Source organism: Geotrypetes seraphini, chromosome 10, assembly GCF_902459505.1.
Source record: "Geotrypetes seraphini chromosome 10, aGeoSer1.1, whole genome shotgun sequence".
Lineage (NCBI taxonomy): Eukaryota > Metazoa > Chordata > Amphibia > Gymnophiona > Dermophiidae > Geotrypetes > Geotrypetes seraphini.
In genome coordinates, this window is record NC_047093.1 from 65,362,009 (window position 1) to 65,383,618 (window position 21,610).

General features: G+C 41.2%; 1 protein-coding gene across 3 annotated transcripts in view; it reads left to right on the forward strand.

Moving 5' to 3' along the window:
* Nucleotides 1-20,095, forward strand: part of CNTRL (centriolin) — a 350,863-nt gene extending 330,768 nt beyond the window's left edge. For all 3 annotated transcript variants that reach the window (XM_033961428.1, XM_033961427.1, XM_033961429.1), the window contains 5 exons: nt 4,859-5,134; nt 10,936-10,998; nt 11,938-12,147; nt 15,262-15,377; nt 19,654-20,095. In XM_033961428.1, coding sequence (XP_033817319.1) covers nt 4,859-5,134; nt 10,936-10,998; nt 11,938-12,147; nt 15,262-15,345 — 633 coding nt within the window. In that variant the 3' untranslated portion in view covers nt 15,346-15,377; nt 19,654-20,095. The remainder of the gene's footprint in view (nt 1-4,858; nt 5,135-10,935; nt 10,999-11,937; nt 12,148-15,261; nt 15,378-19,653) is intronic.
* Nucleotides 20,096-21,610: the final 1,515 nt, after the last annotated feature.

Sequence of the window (21,610 nt, forward strand, 5' to 3'; positions counted from 1 at the left end):
GAGATGCGATAATGAAAATATACATTTCTTTTGCTGTGTGTGAGAAAGCACAACTTAAATTTCTTTAGCTAGTTTGATTTAGCAGTAGTTGAGTAACAAAAAGTTCAGTTTGAAGCAATGAACAATTAAAGCATGACATGACAGCTACGACAAAAATAGTCTTTCATTTTACATCATGTTAAGTTGGATTGCTGACCCTTTAAAAGATCACAGGTCTTCTACTTGTGCTCTGTCACCATGCTGGAGGTGCAGTGCAAAGCATTATTGCTTCTTGATTAAATATTAATTCAGGAAGATGCTGACATCCTGTGATCTTTCAATAATTTCAGGGCCTGCAGAATATCAGTTTCTTGTGTAATTGCTAGAAGATCTGTAGCACAATCAAATTGATATTAGGGACCCTAAAACTGAGCATTCAGTCCTGTCATAATAGCCCAGATTGTGAGAAAGGTGAGGATGTTGGTACACACTGTTGCATGCAAGAGGACTTTACCTTTTAAGGGATCAGGGATTTTTGTGAAGCCTCTCTGTTTCAAAAGACAATATCAGTAGTTAGAAATATACAGTTTCTCCAAGCAGGCAGAAATTCTCACATATGGGTGATATCCACGGATCCGGGCACTGACATGTACCAAAGTGTACTGTCACTTTAAAACTTTAGCACTGTCCATGCATATGTGCCTTCCCACCCAATGGCTTGCAGGACCTTCAGCTCTTCATTTTCTGCAGAGCAAAGAAGCTATGTTTTCAGATACTCCTGTATGCGGTCATTTTTTTTTTTTTCTAGTGCCTTCCTGTACCATTTTTTTCTCATATTTTTTCAGTTTCGTATATTTTATTTCGTTTTCTTTTTTTGGACCTTCGGGCAGCTTCCTGCCTCCATAGAGGCCGGAAACATCGACTCTTTTTTGGAAATGTTTTTACTTGACCTCCCCTACTATTGAGCCCTTTGATTTAGCATTGGCGATCTTCCCATTTCTGTCCCCGATGCCCAGTGGATTTAAGAAGTGCTCTCTATGTAACAGGACCATCTCAGGTTCAAACCATCACATCTACTATCTCCTCCTCTCCCTAAGATGTGTGCAGTGTCTTGGTCCTGAGCATCAGGGCATTTCTTGTCATCTTTGTGCTCGCTTGCAAAAGAGGGCTCTAAAGGCTTGCTATGTTCAATTTGAGAAGCCATTTGGGTCCATGTTTACAGACCCATTACCATCCCAGGCACCTTCTCCATCAACATTGACAGTGGCATTCACTCAGCTTCTGGCACTATCCAGAGGAGGCTCCGGCCTGCCGCCTCCTGCACGTCAGACCTCAGAGTACCTCCAGAAACTGTCTTAAGAAGCATCAAAATGATGCTTCCAAATGAACATCCACATCCTCACCATCTTCAATGCACAGAAGAGAGTCGACAGTCAGAACACTCTCCATCACTTCAGATGTTTTCTCCTACTAGGCATCCTCCTCCTCCTAAGTCCCTGACATTTCAATGTCAACCTGAGCCAACTGTATCTTTGACCACATTGGTACTGGCACCATCTTTCCAGGACCAGATTAAGATCATACTGCAGCAGGAATTGCCATCTTTACTTCAGGTTAATGCACTACTTCCCTCGACAGCACACCTCGACCTCAGCCCAGCCTGACATACCATAGCCATATGCTGCTTTCAAGCTGGCAAATCCTCAACAGTCTTCACCAGGACATCATGAACTAACATCTCGATGTTGATTCACATCTGAGCTCAAGGTTCCTCGTCTCAACATCAACACTCTTCCTGACATCATTTACCTCAGGCCTCCTCATCCAGGCATTCTTTCTGGGCATCCTCTCAATGCTTGACAACTCAGTCGAAGCACTCTTGACTCACTTCTCCATCATGGCCTCAACGATCTTTATGATGCTCCCCTACACACTACGTCACATTCTTTCAGACACCATCACATCAAGACCATAGATTCAAATCTCTCCATCCACTCATCTGCACTCGATGTTTCAGCTGAGGAGTCTTATGGAATCCCATTGGATTCTTCTCCCCCTCTCCCTAGGAGATGATCCCTGCCTGAAAGCCTCTCTTTCACAGAGTTCATTAGGCAAATGGGACTAGCTGCTCCCATTCTTATGGAATCACAGCAGAAGCATCAATCGGATCTTATGGAGGCATTAGACTATGTCAAATGGAGCAACGACTGTATAAAGCTTCCTCTATATGAAGGAAGCTTTCTCTAAAAACCAGGAAAATCCTTTCACAGTCCCAGTAGCTCCTAGGAAATTAGAGGCTCGTCTACACCTGCCTTTGACAAACCACAACTGCACCACCAGTCAGTCCTTAGTGATAGAAACAGGCTTAAAATATGTTTGTAGTTCATGTTCTTATGCCAACTCTCCTCCTAGAAGAGAAGGCAGATGAGTGTTTCAATCATCTATGCTCACTAACCGTATACTGAATTATAATTTTCATATGACTTTTTATCTAATGTCTTTGATTCAAAAACTGCCAAATTTCCAGCAATACTTTCCTCCCAATCAATAGGAAGCTTTCCAGCACCTTACTAAATATTTTTTGAAACTAGAAAATACATGGTGAGGTCTGTTTTTGACATCTCATCTAGAACATAAATAGTTTCTATTGTTATGCAGACATGGCTTTGTGTTTCCGACTGTCTATCAAACATACCATAAACAGGGAATGATCTTTTTGGAGACCAAATAGAGGAGGCTACTGAAAAATAAAGGAACATAATGATTGTATGACAGCATTGTCCAAACTATAATCTCCACCTACAGAGCAGTCACAAAAATATGGTGCTCCTTATCGTTGACAACCCTATTATCCATCCAGGCTTCACTATTCTCAGCCTGCCTCCTCCTCACATCAGTCTGCTCACAGATGTTTTCACAGTCCTTTTGACTATCTTTTAGAGAGCATAGCAAGTGTGTGTGTGTGCATCTCTCTCTCTCTTCCAATGTATTTACCAGTTAGGGATCAGATCCATCATTTTTATCCACGCTGAACCCACATAAGAACAGACAAATAGATCCTTCAGGTAGTCTCTCGAGGGTATGCCCTTCACCTTCTGAAAAAGTCTCAAGCCCATCTTCCAAAAAGAGTCTACTTTCAACGTGCTTCAGAAATCTCTACTTCACCAGGAGCTCTCAGCCCTTCTTTGCCTCAACGCAATACAACCAGTTCCACCAAGGGAGAGGGGCAAGAAGGTTCTACTGCAAAATCTTTCTGATTCCAAAAAAGACCAGTCCAATACTAGATCGCCATACTCTCAACAAACATTTGGTGAAGAAAAGATTTTGCATGGTTTCTCTGGGAATTCTATTACAATTGGCTTTGCTCTATAGATTTAAAAGAAGCTTATACTCGTATTCCAATCTTGTCAGCCCACAGCTCACATTGCTTTGAGCAATGAACTTTGAGCTTGTGTTTGAGAGGGATTGAACTTTTACAGAAGCATACTATCAAGCACACTTTCAGTATATCATTGAAATGTTTCCAGACATTAAGATCTCACACAGTCCATTTGCATGTATAACATCTAAACAATAGTATTTTGGCTCACAATTTAAGTGAATTTATAAGAATTTGTTTAAAAGAATTTGGAAATGTTTGGTGAGGAGGAGGTTTTTTTTATGCCAATGAGGTATCTCTATGTGTAAGCCTTGCTAACTTGCTAGCGGTAGGCGTGAGTCTGAGGCTTTTTCCTTCTTCTTTAAAAATTAAAAACTAATGTGTTTGAAAACACATTCATTTAAAACAAATTCAGTAAATGTGAGACTAAGGTTTTTAAAAGCAATCCCTTACATAGAGGGACTTGTGTATCATTCAGGGGTTGTTGAGAGCAGATTATGTTGATCCCTTGTGTTTGTGAATTTGTAGTTTTACACTTGGTGAGTCAGATCTTCATATCCTGGACTGAAAAAGAGTTCTTGTCTACTACTTGGATCAAACCAAATCACATAGGATTACATCTGAACTGTTCTTCTTTGACCCTAACAGATTGGGAGTTCCAGTTACCAAGAGAAATATTTCATGCTAGCTATCAGACTACATTTCCTTTGCATATGGGCTGATGCTACAGGGCCATGTAACTGCTCGTAAAGTAAGAGCCATGGTCACTTCTATTGCACATTTACACTCCACTCCTGTTCAGGACATCTGCAAAGCGGCCACTTGGTCCTCAATCCACACATTTACTTTTCATTACTGCTTAGATCATTCTAGACAAGACAGTCAGTTTGGTCAGGCAGTTCTCAAAATTTTATTTTCTCTTTAAAAGCCATCTTTCCTCCATCCTCAGGAATTTCATCAACCTCATGACAGTTATTTAACCTTCTTCCTAGAGGCACAAGTCTGGTAGCTTGGAAGTCCTCAGAGAAAGCATAGTTACTCACCTGTAGCAGATATTGTCTGAGGATAACAGGCAGATATTCTCACAACCTCCCTACATCTCCTAGCTGGCTTCTTAGTCTTTGGATGTAATTGAAGGTCCCACGAGCTGACGTTAGGCAGGAAGGCACAGTTGCACACATGATATGGACAGTGCTAAATTTTTAAAGTGATATATATGTCCATGCCGGGTTCCGTGGACAATGTTGCTCATATGTGAGAATATCTACCTGCTGTCCTCAGAGAACACCTGCTACAGGTGAGTAACCATGATAAAAAGCAGATTTTTAAATGATTTTTTATCTATAAACTGTATGCATTTCACCATCATACCACTCATAGCTGCTGTTGTTTTTTTAGAATGCCTTTATAATGTTTGAAGTACAGTTCTAGAGATACCAGTAGCTTTGTGCACTTATAGAAATAGATTCTCATGAACCAAAAATCTGTTATACCTTTTAGACCAAGCGGCAAGAGGAGTTGGAAAAGAGACAACAGGAAATAAACAGAATAGTGAAAGCGCTGAAATCAGAAGTGAAAAACGAACTCAGAAGCAGCCTTAAGGACTATGACCAGCCTCAACAGGCACTGTTGGAGGATATAGAAGCTGTGTTTGAAGAACAAGAGAATCTTCAGTCTGAACTTGAGAGCTTAAAGGAGAATTTTCCATTTACAGCTAATGAGGAGAAGCTATCAGTGTTTACAAATAAACTAAGCTTTTCAAAAAGCTGTTTCATGGTAAATACTACATCATTTGATAATGAGATCATTTGCTAATCAGATTTCTAGGAATTCTTATAACATCATACCTGTTGAAAGGAGATGGGACTAGATATACCGCCTTTCTGTGGTTAAAATCAAAGCATAATATAAATTATATACAGTGCTTATTTTGTAGCTGGGGCAATGGAGGGCTAAGTGACTTGCTTAGTCACAAGAAGCTGCGTGGGAATTGAACCCAGGTTCTCAGGCTGCTGCACTAACCATTAGGCCACAATAACTACTGTATTTTTCACTTCATAAGACGCACCTCAGATTTAGAGGAGGAAAACAAGAAAAAAAACATTCTGAACCAAATTGTGGACCCAGCCTCCCTCACTCCCTGCTAGGCTCTGCACCCAACCCCACACTCCTTGCCAGGCTCTGCACCCTATCCCCCCTCCCTGCCAGGTTCTGCACCCTGTCCCCCCTTCCCTGACCTCTAACCTACCATCTCCTCACCTCTGGTGGTCTAATGGTAGGGATCCATTCCAGCCGACTAACAATTTTTCCTCCCTTCCCCTAGTACTACTTTTTAAAACACAGCACGCATGCCGGCCCTTCCTTTTAAAACAACCCCTGCCCTGCAGTACCTTTTTAAGCACCCCCTTTAGCCTGGTAGTCCAGCGGTGTATGGGCCGGCAGAAGCATGCTGTCTGCGCTGCTGCCTGGGCCCGCCCCGCTTTCAGAATGGCTACAGTCAATTTGTTGTTCAGTACTATATATTGAAATTATTTTAATGTCTTATTATTTCAGTATGGATTGATTCCCTGATTTCTGAGTTTTCTCTATATAGAAGGGAACTGCTGTTGTCAGATCAATAACATCTTTTTATTTTTGGTTTTTTCTGCGAAAACATTATTTGTTAGAGTGGCAGATGATTAAGATACCATTACTTTTTTTTCTTAAAATTATATGACTGTTCTTGTGTTGGTGACTGTAAACCCATCTTTCACATAAATATCTATATTAAAATTTCATCTTAGATTCTGAGTTACCATGTTTCCCTGAAAATAAGCCCTAGCATGATTTTCGGGGTAGATCTTAATATAAGCCCTACTCCTAAAAATAAGCCCTAGTCACCAGCAGCAGCGCTTCCCCTGCTTAATGGCTCAGAGTCAGCATGGGTTCAGCCAAGGGAAGTCTTTAAAGGTGTGAATAAACATGGATAAAGGTGAGCTGGTTTACGTAGTGTAACTAGATTTTCATTACCACTCCCGACTCTAGAGAAGCATTGAAAAGGTTAGCCAACAGAGCCGCCAGATCTTCCATAAGTTCCTTCAGTATCCTCAAATGTATGCTATCTGGCCCCATCACTTTGTCCACCTTAAGTTTAGCTAACTCCTCAAGAACACGATCATCTGAAAATCATTCAGGATTTACCACATTTCCATTTCTATTTGCATTTGTCTTCTACATTCTCGTTCCTGATGCTTCAGCTGTGAACACAGAACAGAAATGTTTGTTAAGCAGTTCAGTCTTGTCTTTATCACTTTCTACATATTCCTCTCCTTCACCTTTGAGTCTCAAAACTCCACTTGCATTTCCTCCTATCACTAACATATCTAAAATTGTGATAGAATTGTGACTGTCCTGACAAGGGCCTTCACACATCTTCAGCGAGGGCTGGTTATGTTTATTGGAAGCTTCTATAACGTTACTAATGACTGGGGAGTCAATTCAGAGCGGTTTGCATGAGTTTCAGTAATGGTGTTACAATACATGAGTTAATTATATGTATATATTTACCTATTTATACCATCTGTATACTGTATATCATATATTCATCTTTGTATTATGTGTGAGTTCACCTTTTCATGTTTTAAGTGGGTAGTAGCCTGCTGTTTCCTCCATGTTGCTATTCCCCCCTAATTGTTTCTTTATTAAAGTGTTCTGTGCTTTGTGTCCTCTCTGCCTCCAAATCCTCCTGAAGTCCCCATCGTTTCCTGCTGCCACAAGGTACAAGTCTCACAGTACAAACCATGAAATCTGTACAACTCATACTATGAGACTGGCTCTGCAGTAGCAGCAAATAATGTGTGTTGAGTCTGGTTGAGGGCTTAAAGAAGAGGATTGGTAGGCAGAGAAGGCAAATAGTAGTCAGCACTAACTATGGGGCCAATCAAACTCAACATAAAATGTCTTTGAGATTGGGTTGGTGGCACTGGCCATAATGCCTATGGCAAGGAACCATATTTATCATATTCATAATCTTGAGCTTTTGTGGAAAGAGGTGGGTTGACATAGAACTAGATGACACAAGCAGGAAATAAAAGCAAGCTTGGAATAACACAGATATAACAAAATAAAATATACCCCCATTTAAAAAAACCTCTATCACTGCCTCCCCATACACATGCACACTGGTTCCACTATTCCAGTTCTCTGATGGTCATAGGAAACACCAAGGATGTATCTCTAGCGGCTTCTGCCCAGGAGGGAAGGGATAGGACAGTTTATTGTTGGTGATTTGATTATTAAATATGTAGAAAGATGGGTGGCAGGAGGACTTGAGGATCACCTGGTCACTTGCCTACCTGGTGCAAAGGTGGCAGACCTCATGTGTTACCTACATTGTAAATGACGGTAGAGAAAGACCTGAGCGGTCCATCCAGTTCCCAAAAGTCATGGTTAAATTGCCTTAATTCATGATTAAATTGTCTTTCTTTGGCATTTCTGGGACATAGACCGTAGAAATCCATCTTGAACTGTCTTTAGGTTCCAACTACCAGAGTTGCCGTTGAAGCCCACTCCAGCCTATCCAAATTCTGATAGTCCAAATTACTGGAGTTTCCATCAAAGTCCTCTCCAGCCCATCCTAAAATGAATTGTCATATATGGGACATCTGTCTTTGCTCACCAATTATTTATAAAAATCAAAATTTAAAAAACCAGGGATTCACTCTGTAAATCTTTTTGAATCAATAATATAGTTTTAAACTTGGTTTATGTATAAACCATCTTGTGCTCTCTGTTCTTATATGACTTAGCTACTTTCCATTCCTGTTATTCAGAAGACACATTTTGCCGAGACATGAGTTTGCTGTTTTTCAAATACAGGGCTAGAAGAGTAAAATCAGTTGCTCTAGTTTTTGTGGGTTTTATCTGATACAGTCTCTTTGAAAAAGCAGCAAGGTCTTTGTAGTTATACCAGTAGTTTTTTTTAAGAGCATTTGTAGAATCTTGTTGGGCCTGATGATAGTCTGGGAAAGGCTGTTTGTATACAGTCAAGGCATTTTATATGATGTCATTTATTAAGACCAGCATTAAGACCATAGGAGGAGCCTTAAGCACCTGGGCCAATCAATGTGTTAAGCCCCTCCCTGGTGCATCCTAGGATGCATGGGGCAGGCTTGCCATTTTGAAGAGGCAGGCCTGCCGGCCAGAGGGAGCAGGTATCCCTCCAGCTGGCCATTGACTAAAAGGTGTGGGGGGTGGGCAACACTCCTGCCGATCTTCAATTTAGGGTTGTTGTTTTTTTTTTAATTTGTGGGTATATTCTGCACATGGGCCAATCACTATTACCAGCGACTCGTCCCCATGCAAATTTAGCGACCCTCTGACTCTCCACGAACCTCATGAGTAAATCAAGGAAAATTTTTGTTGTTTACCTGCAGTTACATCACTTTCTTTTCCAGAGATAAATTAAAAAATGATTTGACATTGATATGTGAACATTTCTTAAGAAAGAACTGAATATTTCACCTGACTATCTCATCCAGTCCCGTGATTTTGTCCACATTCAGTTTTGCAAGTTGAACAAGAACTAAAGATGTATTTTTATGTTTGTCACTGTTTAGTTTGTCATTTTTATAGGTGTTTTATTTTAACTGGCTTAGATATTTGTGGGGCAGGCTAGAAATATTTTGAAATAAAATAAGTTTAATAGTACCAACTAAAAAAATGAAACTTCTTAAACTGCTTAATTGGCAAAAAAAAATTAAAAAAAAATGCAGGGCCTGATATTCAGCTTGAGGCTGTAAGTAGTTGTAGATAAGCCATGGGCATTAACTGCTCTCAGCATTGAATATCTGTGTATATCTGCCACCCTGGAAATTAGCTGGGCACCAGCCAGTATTCAAACCAGTACACAGTTAACTTACCTTTTGCTGTCCTGACTTATATGGTTACGTAGCTGATTAGCAAACTGAAAATCACCACTATTCAGCTAAGTTGACACTCCATCCCTGGCCCACTCCTAACCTATTAATTGAACCATCATGAAACAAGTAATCTATAATAGTAACGTCAATATCTCAACACCAAACAAATCACAGAGTCACTGCAAAATACTTCGATTGTGTTTTGATTAATGTGTTTATCATTCACTCTTTATGAGGACCCGATGGGGTATCAGACAACCCAACAAACGATATAGCTTGAAGGGAAAATTTCTTCATTTGCCCCACTGTACCTCCTCCTCCATACTTCTTATGTTTTAATGTTATTTTTATATTTTTTCTGAGGTCTTTTTTTCTTCAATTGTATTTTTTCAATTGTATTTCTTAATTCATTCTCATATATAAGTCTTCTCTATAGCAATTAGCTTATCATTTCAAATGCTTTTAGCTTCTGAATGAGAGTTACTTAGCTTTCAGCCTTGATGTCATTCCCCTGAACGCCAACACGTTTCGAATATCTTTGTCAAGACGACATGGGGAAGCTGAAACACCAAGAAATAAGCCATTAGGTTCAGAAATCCTACTGCTACTAATATAAGAGATACTAAAAGCCCCCTCTTATCACACATACTGTACTTACTTATATTTGAGTTAATCGACATACACAGCGTACCGCCAACCGGCAAGAAACAGCAAGCCGCGGCGGGCTGACTCTGAGAATTTAAATATCCCTCCCATATGACGTCATTTCCCGTACGGGTTGATATTCTGAGTTAGCACCATCTCAATTGTAGCAATTAGCTACAATTTCCCGTACGGGAAATGACGTCATATGGGAGGGATATTTAAATTCTCAGAGTCAGCCCGCCGCGGCTTGCTGTTTCTTGCCGGTTGGCGGTACGCTGTGTATGTCGATTAACTCAAATATAAGTAAGTACAGTATGTGTGATAAGAGGGGGGTTTTAGTATCTCTTATATTAGTAGCAGTAGGATTTCTGAACCTAATGGCTTATTTCTTGGTGTTTCAGCTTCCCCATGTCGTCTTGACAAAGATATTCGAAACGCGTTGGCGTTCAGGGGAATGACATCAAGGCTGAAAGCTAAGTAACTCTCATTCAGAAGCTAAAAGCATTTGAAATGATAAGCTAATTGCTATAGAGAAGACTTATATATGAGAATGAATTAAGAAATACAATTGAAAAAATACAATTGAAGAAAAAAAGACCTCAGAAAAAATATAAAAATAACATTAAAACATAAGAAGTATGGAGGAGGAGGTATCGTGGGGCAAATGAAGAAATTTTCCCTTCAAGCTATATCATTTGTTGGGTTGTCTGATACCCCATCGGGTCCTCATAAAGAGTGAATGATAAACACATTAATCAAAAAACAATCGAAGTATTTTGCAGTGACTCTGTGATTTGTTTGGTGTTGAGATATTGACGTTACCACTCCTAACCTAGTCAGATAGATAATAGCCATTTAGCAGACATATTGCACAGCATTAACCAGTCAAGTGCCTTTGAAATATCAGGTGCCAGCCTTTTGAATATCAACCCTGCAGATTCTATGTGGACCATCTTCATTATTAAGAGTTGCTGTAGAAATGGGCTTTTAAATGGTCTTAGATGGTGCTAACTCAGATTCTTATGGCTTTAGGATGAACACTGGCGAGGAGAAGCACTCAGAGAAAAACTACGTGAACATGAAGATCGACTGAAGGTTGTACTCACAAGACTCTTCTATGACCTGTGTGGTTTTTTTTCTCCCCCAAAGTTCATTAAAGAAGTGTCTTGTCATCAAACAAAATTATTGTAAATTGTTTTTTACAATTGGTAGGCCTGCATATAGAATAGACGCTTTGGTAACTCATGCTGTGAGAAAATAAGACGCGTAGTTATAATAATAAATGACGACAGATATAGACCAATTGGCCTAGTTACTGCTGAGGATTTATTCTAGCTGGCAGTTATACTGTAGAAGCTTGACTGCTTGTAGGTTATCCCTTTTTCTTTGAGCAAATGTCATTTACTGATGGGTGGTTTCCCCAGTGCAGAAAAATCTTTGCTGTTGTGAATTCTAAATCAAGTATCCAACAATGGCTTTTTAAATTTATAAAGAAACCATCCTGGATTCTTTGTGACTCGCAGACCCTGTTCTTCAATCAGCATGAGAATTATGGAAAGATGATGATCATGAACCTTTTATAACCAAAAACAAAATATCATATGATTTTATGTAGATGCTGTTCCCAAAAATATATAAAATTCAGAGTAATGTGCTTGTAGCAGTTGGTACTACTTTTAGTGACTTTATTTAAAATATATATGCTATGACATTCAATGAAAGGAATCATTGCACTGGGCATTTATAAATTTACTATAAGATTGTTACTATATATAAGTATTGGAATTAATGTGCATTTTATAACTACTTCCTAATTGTCTTGTATTCATCAGCCTTCCAGATTCTCCCCTTTCTGATGGTACCAATTATAGAAATACTAGTGTGTTCCTTAAGTTCTTTGTAGGGCCAGCAACTGCTATGTCTGTAAAAGGTTAATTTGGCTTAGCTGTACTACATTTGGGGAATGTTTGTGTGGCATTGTACTGTTGAGAACAGAAACTATTCTATACCTTAATAAAATGAATTTTCATTTAGGCTCAACTTCGACAGCGAATGTCAAAGCAAGCTGCCGTGCTAAGTAAAGGGAAACAGCAGACAGAAGGCAGCTTGCAGAGTCTGAAGAAACAAGTGGATGCGCTTGATGAGCTGGTTAGCAACACCTCTGGAGAGTCCCAGTTTCCGTTTCAGAATTCTACCGAATTGTTGTCATCTTCATGGGAAGATGCTGAACCCTTACCCAGCCAGGTTTGTATTTAGCGCATAAAATTTTCCCCAAACAAATATGCATACAACAGCCTGCATTAACTAACATTGGTACTGTTGCTTTTTTATGACACTGTATGTTTAATAGTACCTCTAATTTGTGGCTATTATCAGGAAAACAATACCCACTATTGTATTTCATTAGCAAATCAGTGCTTTAGCTGTGCCAAAGTTTTTCAATATTATAAAATTAGGCATTGCTTTAGTAATCAAAATTGCTACTCTAGCTACAATACACATCTTGTTAAATCAATAGTTTTCCATCCAGTTCTAGAACAAAAGAAACTGAATAAATTTGTAAAACACTGCCTAAATTATAAAATCACTTTCAAACTGACTCCATAACATTTATCCTCAAGGAAAAATGAGGATTCGCCTGCTAATTTTCTTTCCCTGGGGTCACAACAGACCATTCCAGAGTGTGTGGGTTTGTGCCCATCTACAAGTAGATGGAGGCAGAGAATACAGATGTGAGCTCTGAAAGAAGTGAAAAGTAACATAGGTCTCTGTAACAGAAATTTCTCATTCCTCTTGTGAACCACATGAAAGAACATAGAAACTGCCAACCTAAGAAACCAAACAGCCCAATAAATTAAGCAAGACTCCCAGAAAAGTCTCAAAAGAACAAAAAACTTAAAAAAATGCTAAAAACTTAAAAATGGAATGGTCTATTGGGACTAAAGAAAGAAAAAAATTAGCAAATGAATCTTAATTTATACTTCCTTAGTGTTCTCAACAGACCATTCCAGTACTTGAGGGATATACCTAAGATGCCCCATGAGAACTGACGTTCCAAAAGATGTGCATCATACCTAGATGCAATATTCAGCTTAAAATGCTTTGAAAAAGTATGAAGCAAGGCACAGGTCATTGATCTACAAATTTTCTCCAGTGAAACCTCTCAGGATTCCACCCAAGAAGTAGCCACCCTATGCATGGAGATTGAGTTAAAAATGCATGTTAGAATATATCCAAAGTTCTGTCTGACAAGCACAAAGCACTTGTCAATAGATATGTCATTCTGGACAAGTGGGTAGTGAATCCAAACTCGCATGCTGTGCAGAAGATATCGATCACAGTTTTCAACTCTTTCCCCCCTTCCCCAGTGGAATATGCTGCTCCCTTCAGTCTGTACCAAAGCAGGTGATATCCCCTCATAACAGAATATAAGAAGGAGGGGCATGAGGACACTCCCCAACAACAGGTCTGTTCTGCTCTGCAAGAAATATACTAAATGCAATTTATGAACATTGTGAACCAATAAAAACCGCAGTGTAAAACAACCACAAGCTTAACATTTATGAGTTCTTATATTCCCCAACATGTGACATGTTTGTGTCTCATTTTGGGGTTTTGTTTTTTTTTTTCAATTACATAAGTGCTTATATTTCTTAAATCTGACTGTCCTGAAAAATTTCAGATTAGAAGCTCTCATTTCTGTTTAAGACAGTACGTAATAAGCAGGTGAGTTGTATGACATACAGGGTGAGGTTCCTGAATGACACACCTATCTACAAGAAAGATTATCAAGGTAAGAACCTAATCTTTCTTTCTATTGGAATAGGTGTGTCATTCTGGACCAGTGGGACATACCAAAGCAGTCTCTGGAGCCTAGGGTAGGATTGATGAACCTGCCTTCAACACTGAGGATCCAAAGACCACATCCGTTCTCGCTGGGACATCTACTCTGTAGAACTTTGTAAAGGTAAGCTGCCCTATAGATCTCAGGTGAAATCTCCTGGGCCCCTGCTCATGAAGAAGCAATGCTTCTCATTGAATGAGCTCTCAAAGATATTGGTGGCTGTTTTCCACAGGTAATGTAAGTTGACTCAATGGCCCTATGAATACATCTAGAGATATTAGCCTTAGATGCCAGCTTGTCCAGTTTAGCTTGATTGGTGAGCACAAATAAATGATCAGAGAGATGAAATTCATTAGTGACCTTGAGATACCTAAGTACTACTCTCTGCACATCTAGCAACTGCAGAACTTTGTATTTTTTTTCTCCTACCTTGTGGAGTGGAATGCCGGCAAGCGTACTACTTGATTGACATGGAAAGCGAAAACTATGTTCGGTAAAAAGGAAGGCACCATGTGCAGGGAAACCCTTATGTCTGAAATCTTGAGAAAGGGTTCTCTGCAGGAAAGCGCCTGCAACTCAGACTCTTCTTGCTGATGTCATAGCTACTAAGAAGGCTGTCTTCACTGAGAGATCCATCAAAGATGCCTGCTGTAAAAGCTCATACAGGGTTTAAGGTTCCATGACGGAATGGCAACCTGAGAGGCCCCCTTCAAGAACCTGGCTGTATCTGGATGAGAGGCCAGGGAGACATTATTCACTCAGGCTCTGAAACATGAGATACCTGCCACTTTTACTTTGAAAGAAGTTGTATGCGGTATATAAATTTTTAAATAAATAAAAGGACCACTACAGGTGCCAAATCAGCCTACGCTCAAGCTCCTGAAAATCAGGGGACAAGCTAGCTCCAAGGGGAACAGACCCCCAAGCTCATTAAATATTAAGCACACTGACTGACTAGACAGGTACCACAGAGGGATTGGCCTGCTAGCTGCAGACCCCAAGTCTGCTTCTTCCTCCCAGGCATTGAAAACATCCAAATTTTGAAGAATAAAAACACAGAAAACAACATTTTAAACAGAGCAGATGAAACACATACCTTATTGCAAGTGAGCAGAAGGAAAAACGGAAGGGGCAGCACACTCCACTGGGGAAAGAGGAGAAGTTGAAAACTGTGATTGATACCTTCTGCACAGCGTGCAGGTTTGGATTCACTACCCGTTTGTCCAGAATGACACACTAGAAATAAGCTGCAGGTGCTGCTTGAGCACCTCTGTTAAGGGCTCTCAAGCAGCACCTGCAGCTTTGCTGCTTCTCTTTTAAAATTTGGCAAGAAGTAATGAATGTGGAAAATACCAAGATAAAACAGGCTCTGATGTTGGTGGAGTCTTAGAGAGAAGCTGAAGGTATGAAAGCAGAGCAGCACAAAAGTGAACCATCATTTATCATACGGAGAGGGCATTTCAGAAATGTTTAGTACATTTTAGAAACATATGACCCTAACTTATTTCTGTTAGATTTCTTTAGGATGGGTTTCTCCAACATCCCTTGAAGCAGACGAAAACAATTTTAACAGAATCACAAAGTTTGCACTGAGCTGATTTACAAGAAATGGATTTAAGAAAGAATTCAGGTAAGAAATGCAGTTTTACTGAGGAGCTGCACTTGGGATTAGTAGTTAGGTTTTAGCTATCAGTACTGAATTGGTAATGGAAGAATCCTAAAAGAAAATATTTGTAGTTGTAATAGTAATGCAGCCAAAATCCAGGTCTGGAGAAATGTTAAAAATAACCAGGCACTATGGTGGCAAAGCTGGTTTATTATATCATGTGATATAAAAGATAAAAATAGTTAAAATATATTGAAACCAGTGATCCATTGTAGCCACATTTCAACAAATGCCAGAGATTACACATGATTGAATCATATAGCTGATGCAAAGAATTCAAGAACAAGTGACTTCAGCCACTAAAAGAACAATCTCAGGCACTGTAGTGGTAAAGAAAACATGAAATTGCTCTTTTATTTTGTTTGAGTGCTTTGAGATTACCCATGATTTAACCATGCCCCTTGATGTAGGCATTTGCTGAAAAGTGACTGCATTGGTATGTTTTAACTATTTTTATCTTTTATAACACATGATATAAGAAACCAGCTTTGCCATCCTAGTGTTTGGTTATTTAATCAGATTTCTTCTTTACCTTTTTCATTCCAGCATTTTGCAACACGCAAGATACTACCACTACCACATATGCCTGCCTATTCTGAATTTTGATTTAATACTTGTAGATAACTACCTCAGACATAATTTGGAGTTAACACATTTTTAAAACTGGTTTAACTGGAGTATTTTAAAGCAGGCTGTTCAGTTACACTGTGCAGGAGAAAATTACAAGTAGATCATCCTTCTGCTTATATCTTCTATTCACAAAAAATGTTTAATACCAAACCTTTTTTTTTTTTAACAAAAAAGCAAGTCATGTGGTTAGTGTAGCCTCAAGGCTCTATTTAAAGTTAAAGTGATCTTTCTGTCCATGAGTCCGTTGAAATTAAAGTAATATATTAAGTACTAGTCTTTAAGCCCGTTATATTAATGGGTGCTAGAATATATATGTGTGTGTCTTTATTTCTTTCTCTCTCTGTCTCCTTAGCCGCTTTCTGTATTTCTGTCTTTCTTTTTTTCTTTCTGTCTTTGTTTTGGCTGTCCATCACCACCCCTTGCGTGCTCCCCCTGTCCATTCTCTCTTCCTTTTACCTCCCCTGTGTCCACCACCACCCCTTCACTGCAGCAGCCCTTCTCCCTTTGTTTTACCTCCCCCCTGCCCATCAGCACCTCTTCCTGCTCCCCCTGTCCAGCAGTAGGCCTCCCTTCATTTTTCTGCCCCCCCCCGTCCATCAGCACCTCTTCCTGCTCCCCCTGTCCAACAGTAGGCCTCCCTTCATTTTTCTGCCCTCCCCCCTGTCCATCAGCACCTCTTCCTGCTCCCCCTGTCCAGTAGTAGGCCTCTCTTCCTACCTGAGTGCTTTAGCTGTGCTGCCTTGAAGGAGGGCCGCCAGCGCCGCTTTGTGAAGACCTCCTCCTGGCTGCCACCGACTCTTCCTGTAAGCCGCTCCTGGCCCTGTGTCTGCCCTCAGCCGACAGCCGCCTGTCTCAAAGCCCTCCTCCCGGCAGCCTCCACTCCGTGTAGCAGGAAATCGTGCGAGTTGGCGAGAGCCGGGGACCGCCTCAAGCGCTGTGTTGGGGGTAGGCAGGCGCGGGGACAGGGATGCACGCTTTCGAGATCGAGTTGCCGCCATTTTGAAGATCGTTCTACCCTGCTCTTTGCCTTAGTATATTTTTAAGTTGAAAGACACGGTGGCGGCGGCTCCTCTCAAGATCCCCGACTGCATTGGACTTCCGACGCAGGTGGGGATCCTGAGAGGAGCCGCTGCCTCGTCTTTCAACTTAAAAATATAGTAAGGCAAGGAGCAGGGCAGACCGAAGAACAGCAGAGTCTAGTGCAGTTTGAGAAGCCAGTAGAATGCAGAGTGAGAGGCGGGGGTGAGGAAGGCCGCCGCAGCTGAGTAATTTTTTTTTTTTAATTTGAAAGCCGCCCGGCGCAGCTCCTCTCTCAATCCTGGTGCAGTTCGAGAGAGGAGCCGGTACCATGCAGATTGAGAGGCGGGGGTGAGGAAGGCCGCCGCAGATGTGCAAGTTTTAAGATGTGTCGTATTAAGCGAGCAGGTGGTGACGTAAAACCCGCGCATGCGCACTCGTGTTTTCGCGACGGACCAGGGAACACGTTTTTTTAGTGTGCATGCGCGGCCTATCATCTTAAATAATAAAATGCTAGCCCGCGCATGCACAGTAGCGAAACGTGTTCTCTGATCCCTTTTCTGTCGGGATGTGGCCGCACGACTGTGCATGCGCTAGATGGCGCGTTGAGGAGTCATAATGCAGACCCGGAAGAGCAAAGGAAGCCTCACACTGAGCAACTGTATTTACACTGTGCAACGAGCCTCTGCCACGGTCCCGGGTTCCTCTCAGCACACCCTTCTCGCGGTCTGGCCGGCTACCTTAGTCTTTGCCGCCGCCACCCCCTTCCCTTCCCTTCCCGCGGTCGACAAAACTCTTGCTCCAGCAGCCGCCGCAGCACTGTAAACACGCAGTTTTGCGGCCTCTACTGCCTTCATTTGCTCTTCTGTTTCTCTGATGACGTCATCAGGGATACGGAAGAGCAAATCGGGACAGTAGAGGCCGCGAAGCAGTGTGTTTACAGTGCTGCGGCGGATGCTGGAGGCAAGAGGTTTGTCGACCGCAGTAAGGGAAGGGGTGGCGGCGGCGGCAAGGGACTAGGGGAGCTGGCCAGACCGCGAGAAGAGAAAATCGCGTGGGCCACGAAGAGACAGGGAGGAACTGGGAAGAAGGAAGAGGGAAAGGGGCCTGCTTTGGGGTAAGGGTGTGCTTGGAGGCACACAGCTTTGCTTGGGGGGGGGGACCACGGAGAGACAAGGAGGAACTGGAGCTGGAGAGGGAAAGGGGCCTGCTTTGGGGTAAGGGTGTGCTTGGAGGCACACAGCTTTGCTTGGGGGGGAGACAGAAGGGGGGCCACGGAGAGAAAGGGAGGAACTGGAGTGGGAGAGGGAAAGGGGCCTGCTTTGGGGGAGGGGTGTGCTTGGAGGCAGACAGCTTTGCTTGGGGGGGGGGAGACAGAAGGGGGGGCCCACAGAGACACAGTCAGGGAGGAACTGGAGGGCCAGAGGGAAAGGGGTCTGCTTTGGGGGAGGGGTGTGCTGGGAGGTAGATAGCTTTGCTTGGGGGGGAGAAAAAATGGGGGGCCATGGAGAGACAGTCAGGGAGGAATTGGAGGGGTAGAGGGAAAGGGGTCTGCTTTGGTGGGGAGGGGTGTGCTGGGAGGCAGACAGCTTTGCTTGGGAGGGGAGACAGAAGGGGGGGCCACAGAGACACTGTCAGGGAGGAATTGGAGGGGTAGAGGGAAAGGGGGCTGCTTCGGGGGGAGGGTTGTGCTGGGAGGCAGATCATTTTGCTTAGGGGGGGAAGACAGAAGGGGGGCTACGGAGAGACAGTTAGGGAGGAACTGGAGGGGGAGAGGGAAAGGGGGCTGCTTTCTAGCACCCGTTAATGTAACGGGCTTAAAGACTAGTTTTATTATATTAGATAATAAACAAATTCCTTCTCTGAAAGAGTATGACCCACTCCTGAATAAAATCAGTAAGATTTCTTTAGCTTCAGGTCCAAGGAAAAAAACCAACCTATATCAACATCTCTTCAGACTGAGGACCCAGATTTAATACTCAGCTTCATGCACTGGATAATGAAGGTAGAGGCTTTAGAATCTGGTGGGGATAGAATATTTTTATGCTTTTGCACTAGATATGATAGCTGTATACTTATACTTTGGCACTGAATTGGTGCTGTGACTTCAGTTTGCCAATTGTTAGTTAATGGCCTAATCATACATAAGAAATTGTCTTCCCTACAAATTAAAAAATATATTTGCTTATTTATATATTATAAGATTACAATTCATTTGCACCTAATTCATATGTTTATTTAAGGGTCCTTTTTCTAAAGCTTAGGGCTCCTTTTATCAAGCCGCGCTAACGGTTTAACGCGCATAATAGCGCACTCTAAACCACGGGACGTGCTAGCTGCTACTACCTCCTCTAGCAGGGGGTAGTTTTGGGCCAGCGCTGGGGTTAACATGTGATGAAAAGTGTGTGTTAACAGACTCAAGCACGAGTCAATGGCACATTAACAACAAATGCTAAGAAGACCATAGGTACAAAATGGGCTTCTAAGTATTTAGCACAAGCTAAGCTTTAATAAATGAATATGGCCCCATTTTAATAAAAAGTAACAGGTTTGTTTCCTTCATATCAATTCATGTTTTTTGTTACTGTTACAGGAGTGGACTCACTGTCACTGGTACAACTACTACAAATAGAATTAATAGTGAGTGGACCATGGTAAACCATAAGTTGTGCTACCTCAAAGATCCTGAGCCTTCAATTCTGATGTATAACAGTCCAAAAGTGCTGTAACAATCGGGGGTCAGCCATGACCTTTCAATAAAGCAGCTGTTATTTTGCTAAATTTTCTATAACTACTTGAATGAACTGGTTACATTTAAGTAGCATGTATGTATATATGACTGTACATATTTATGAAAATATTTGTCAGCAGTATCTTCGTCAGACTTGAAAACTATATAGTGCAAGCCTGGTCTTGGAATAGGAACGTGTAGAAAATTGGTTAAATGCAATTAAGAGTTACTTATGGTCAGGGAAAATAAGCTATTTTTGTCAGATTTTTATTATTGTATTTGATTAAATATTTTTTTCAAAGTATGCCTACTATGTGGCTGTGATTCTTAGTGGAAGAGAGGTATGTATGTGTGTGTATATATGAGGAATGGTCTAGTGGTAGAGCTGTTGCTTCAACACCCCAAGATTGTGGGATCAATCCCAATACTGCTCCTTGTGACCCCTGGGCAAGTCACTTCACTTAATCCTCCATTGTCCCAGGTACAAGGTTCACAAAGATATATGGAGAAAACTTGGAGGGACTAACTTCTTCAGTTCACATGTAACACAAAGCTTCAAACTACCCCTTACGTCACCTCAAAAAATACAGCAGAAGATGATGTTTGAGGATATCTTTGAATACCAAGCTCCCCACATTTGGAACAAACTACCAAAACAACTAAGACAACCCACCACCACCTTGGCTTCAAGAAGAAACTATAAAGACATACCTCTTCTCCCTATAACCACTCTTTATCTTCATCCCTTCCTCCCAAAACCACCTCCCACTCTAATAATGTAACTTCCAAATCTTGATCTAATTTTTATTGTAAACCGCATAGATTCCTTGCAAAGAATTGTGGCATATAAGATACTATATTGTATTGTAAACTATAACCACAAAAAGGCAGTATACAAGTCCCATCCCATTAGCGACGTATGTTAAACTTCTATTATTTTCCACATAAAGTGCAGATCTTGAAGGTTTATTTAATACTGCTGTTGCATAAAATGTCTTTTTATCAATGTATCATTGCTGAGTGTGAAAACATAAGTTATAGCTATACCAAGAAATTTGCTCCATTAAGCAAAAATAGCAGCAAATTTTTTTAAAAAAAAATCTTTATTTGTTTTCAAATATTTCAATAAGTGTATAATAAACAGAAAATCTTTAACTAATCACTTGACAATCTTACTTAAATTCCTTCAAACATATAAATATAAAAGAATCCCTACCCACCCACCCATATTAATAATAAACAATTATCAATTATTATCATTCACATTCCCACCCCCCCTATATTTAATCTAATACTAAGGTGTTTAAGACATCATCTATATTGTACAATAGCAGCAAATTTTAAGAAAAACTGAGCTTTATGAATCAGTGGTTTTGAACGACCCCAGAATGGGCTTTTAAAAAAAAAAAAAAAAAAATTTGTCAATCAAACTTTTATTATCAAATTCAGGGGGAAAAAAATTCAATTTGCACAGATTTTCCAACTTTTGGGTTTTCTGGACATCCCAGGAAGCAGAGGGAAGGGGACAGCTTGCTGTTTTGAAGAGGAAGGCCTGCCAGCCAGAGGGAATAGGCATCCTTGCTGCTGGCCATCATCTGAAAGGTATGCAGTAGGGGGGGGCAGGGTACCCCCACAGCAGGAGAGAGTGGGCATCCCTCTTGCCAGGAACATCAGGGGCGGGGTTGTCAGGGCCTGCAGCAGCAAGGGGGGGAAGGAGCTGTCATAATCCAGTTGTAGCAGAAGCAGGGAGTTGACAACCCTCCTGTCAATCTTGGGTCTATGTTAGAGGGGTCCAGGCAGCAGTGGGCAAGGGGGGTCT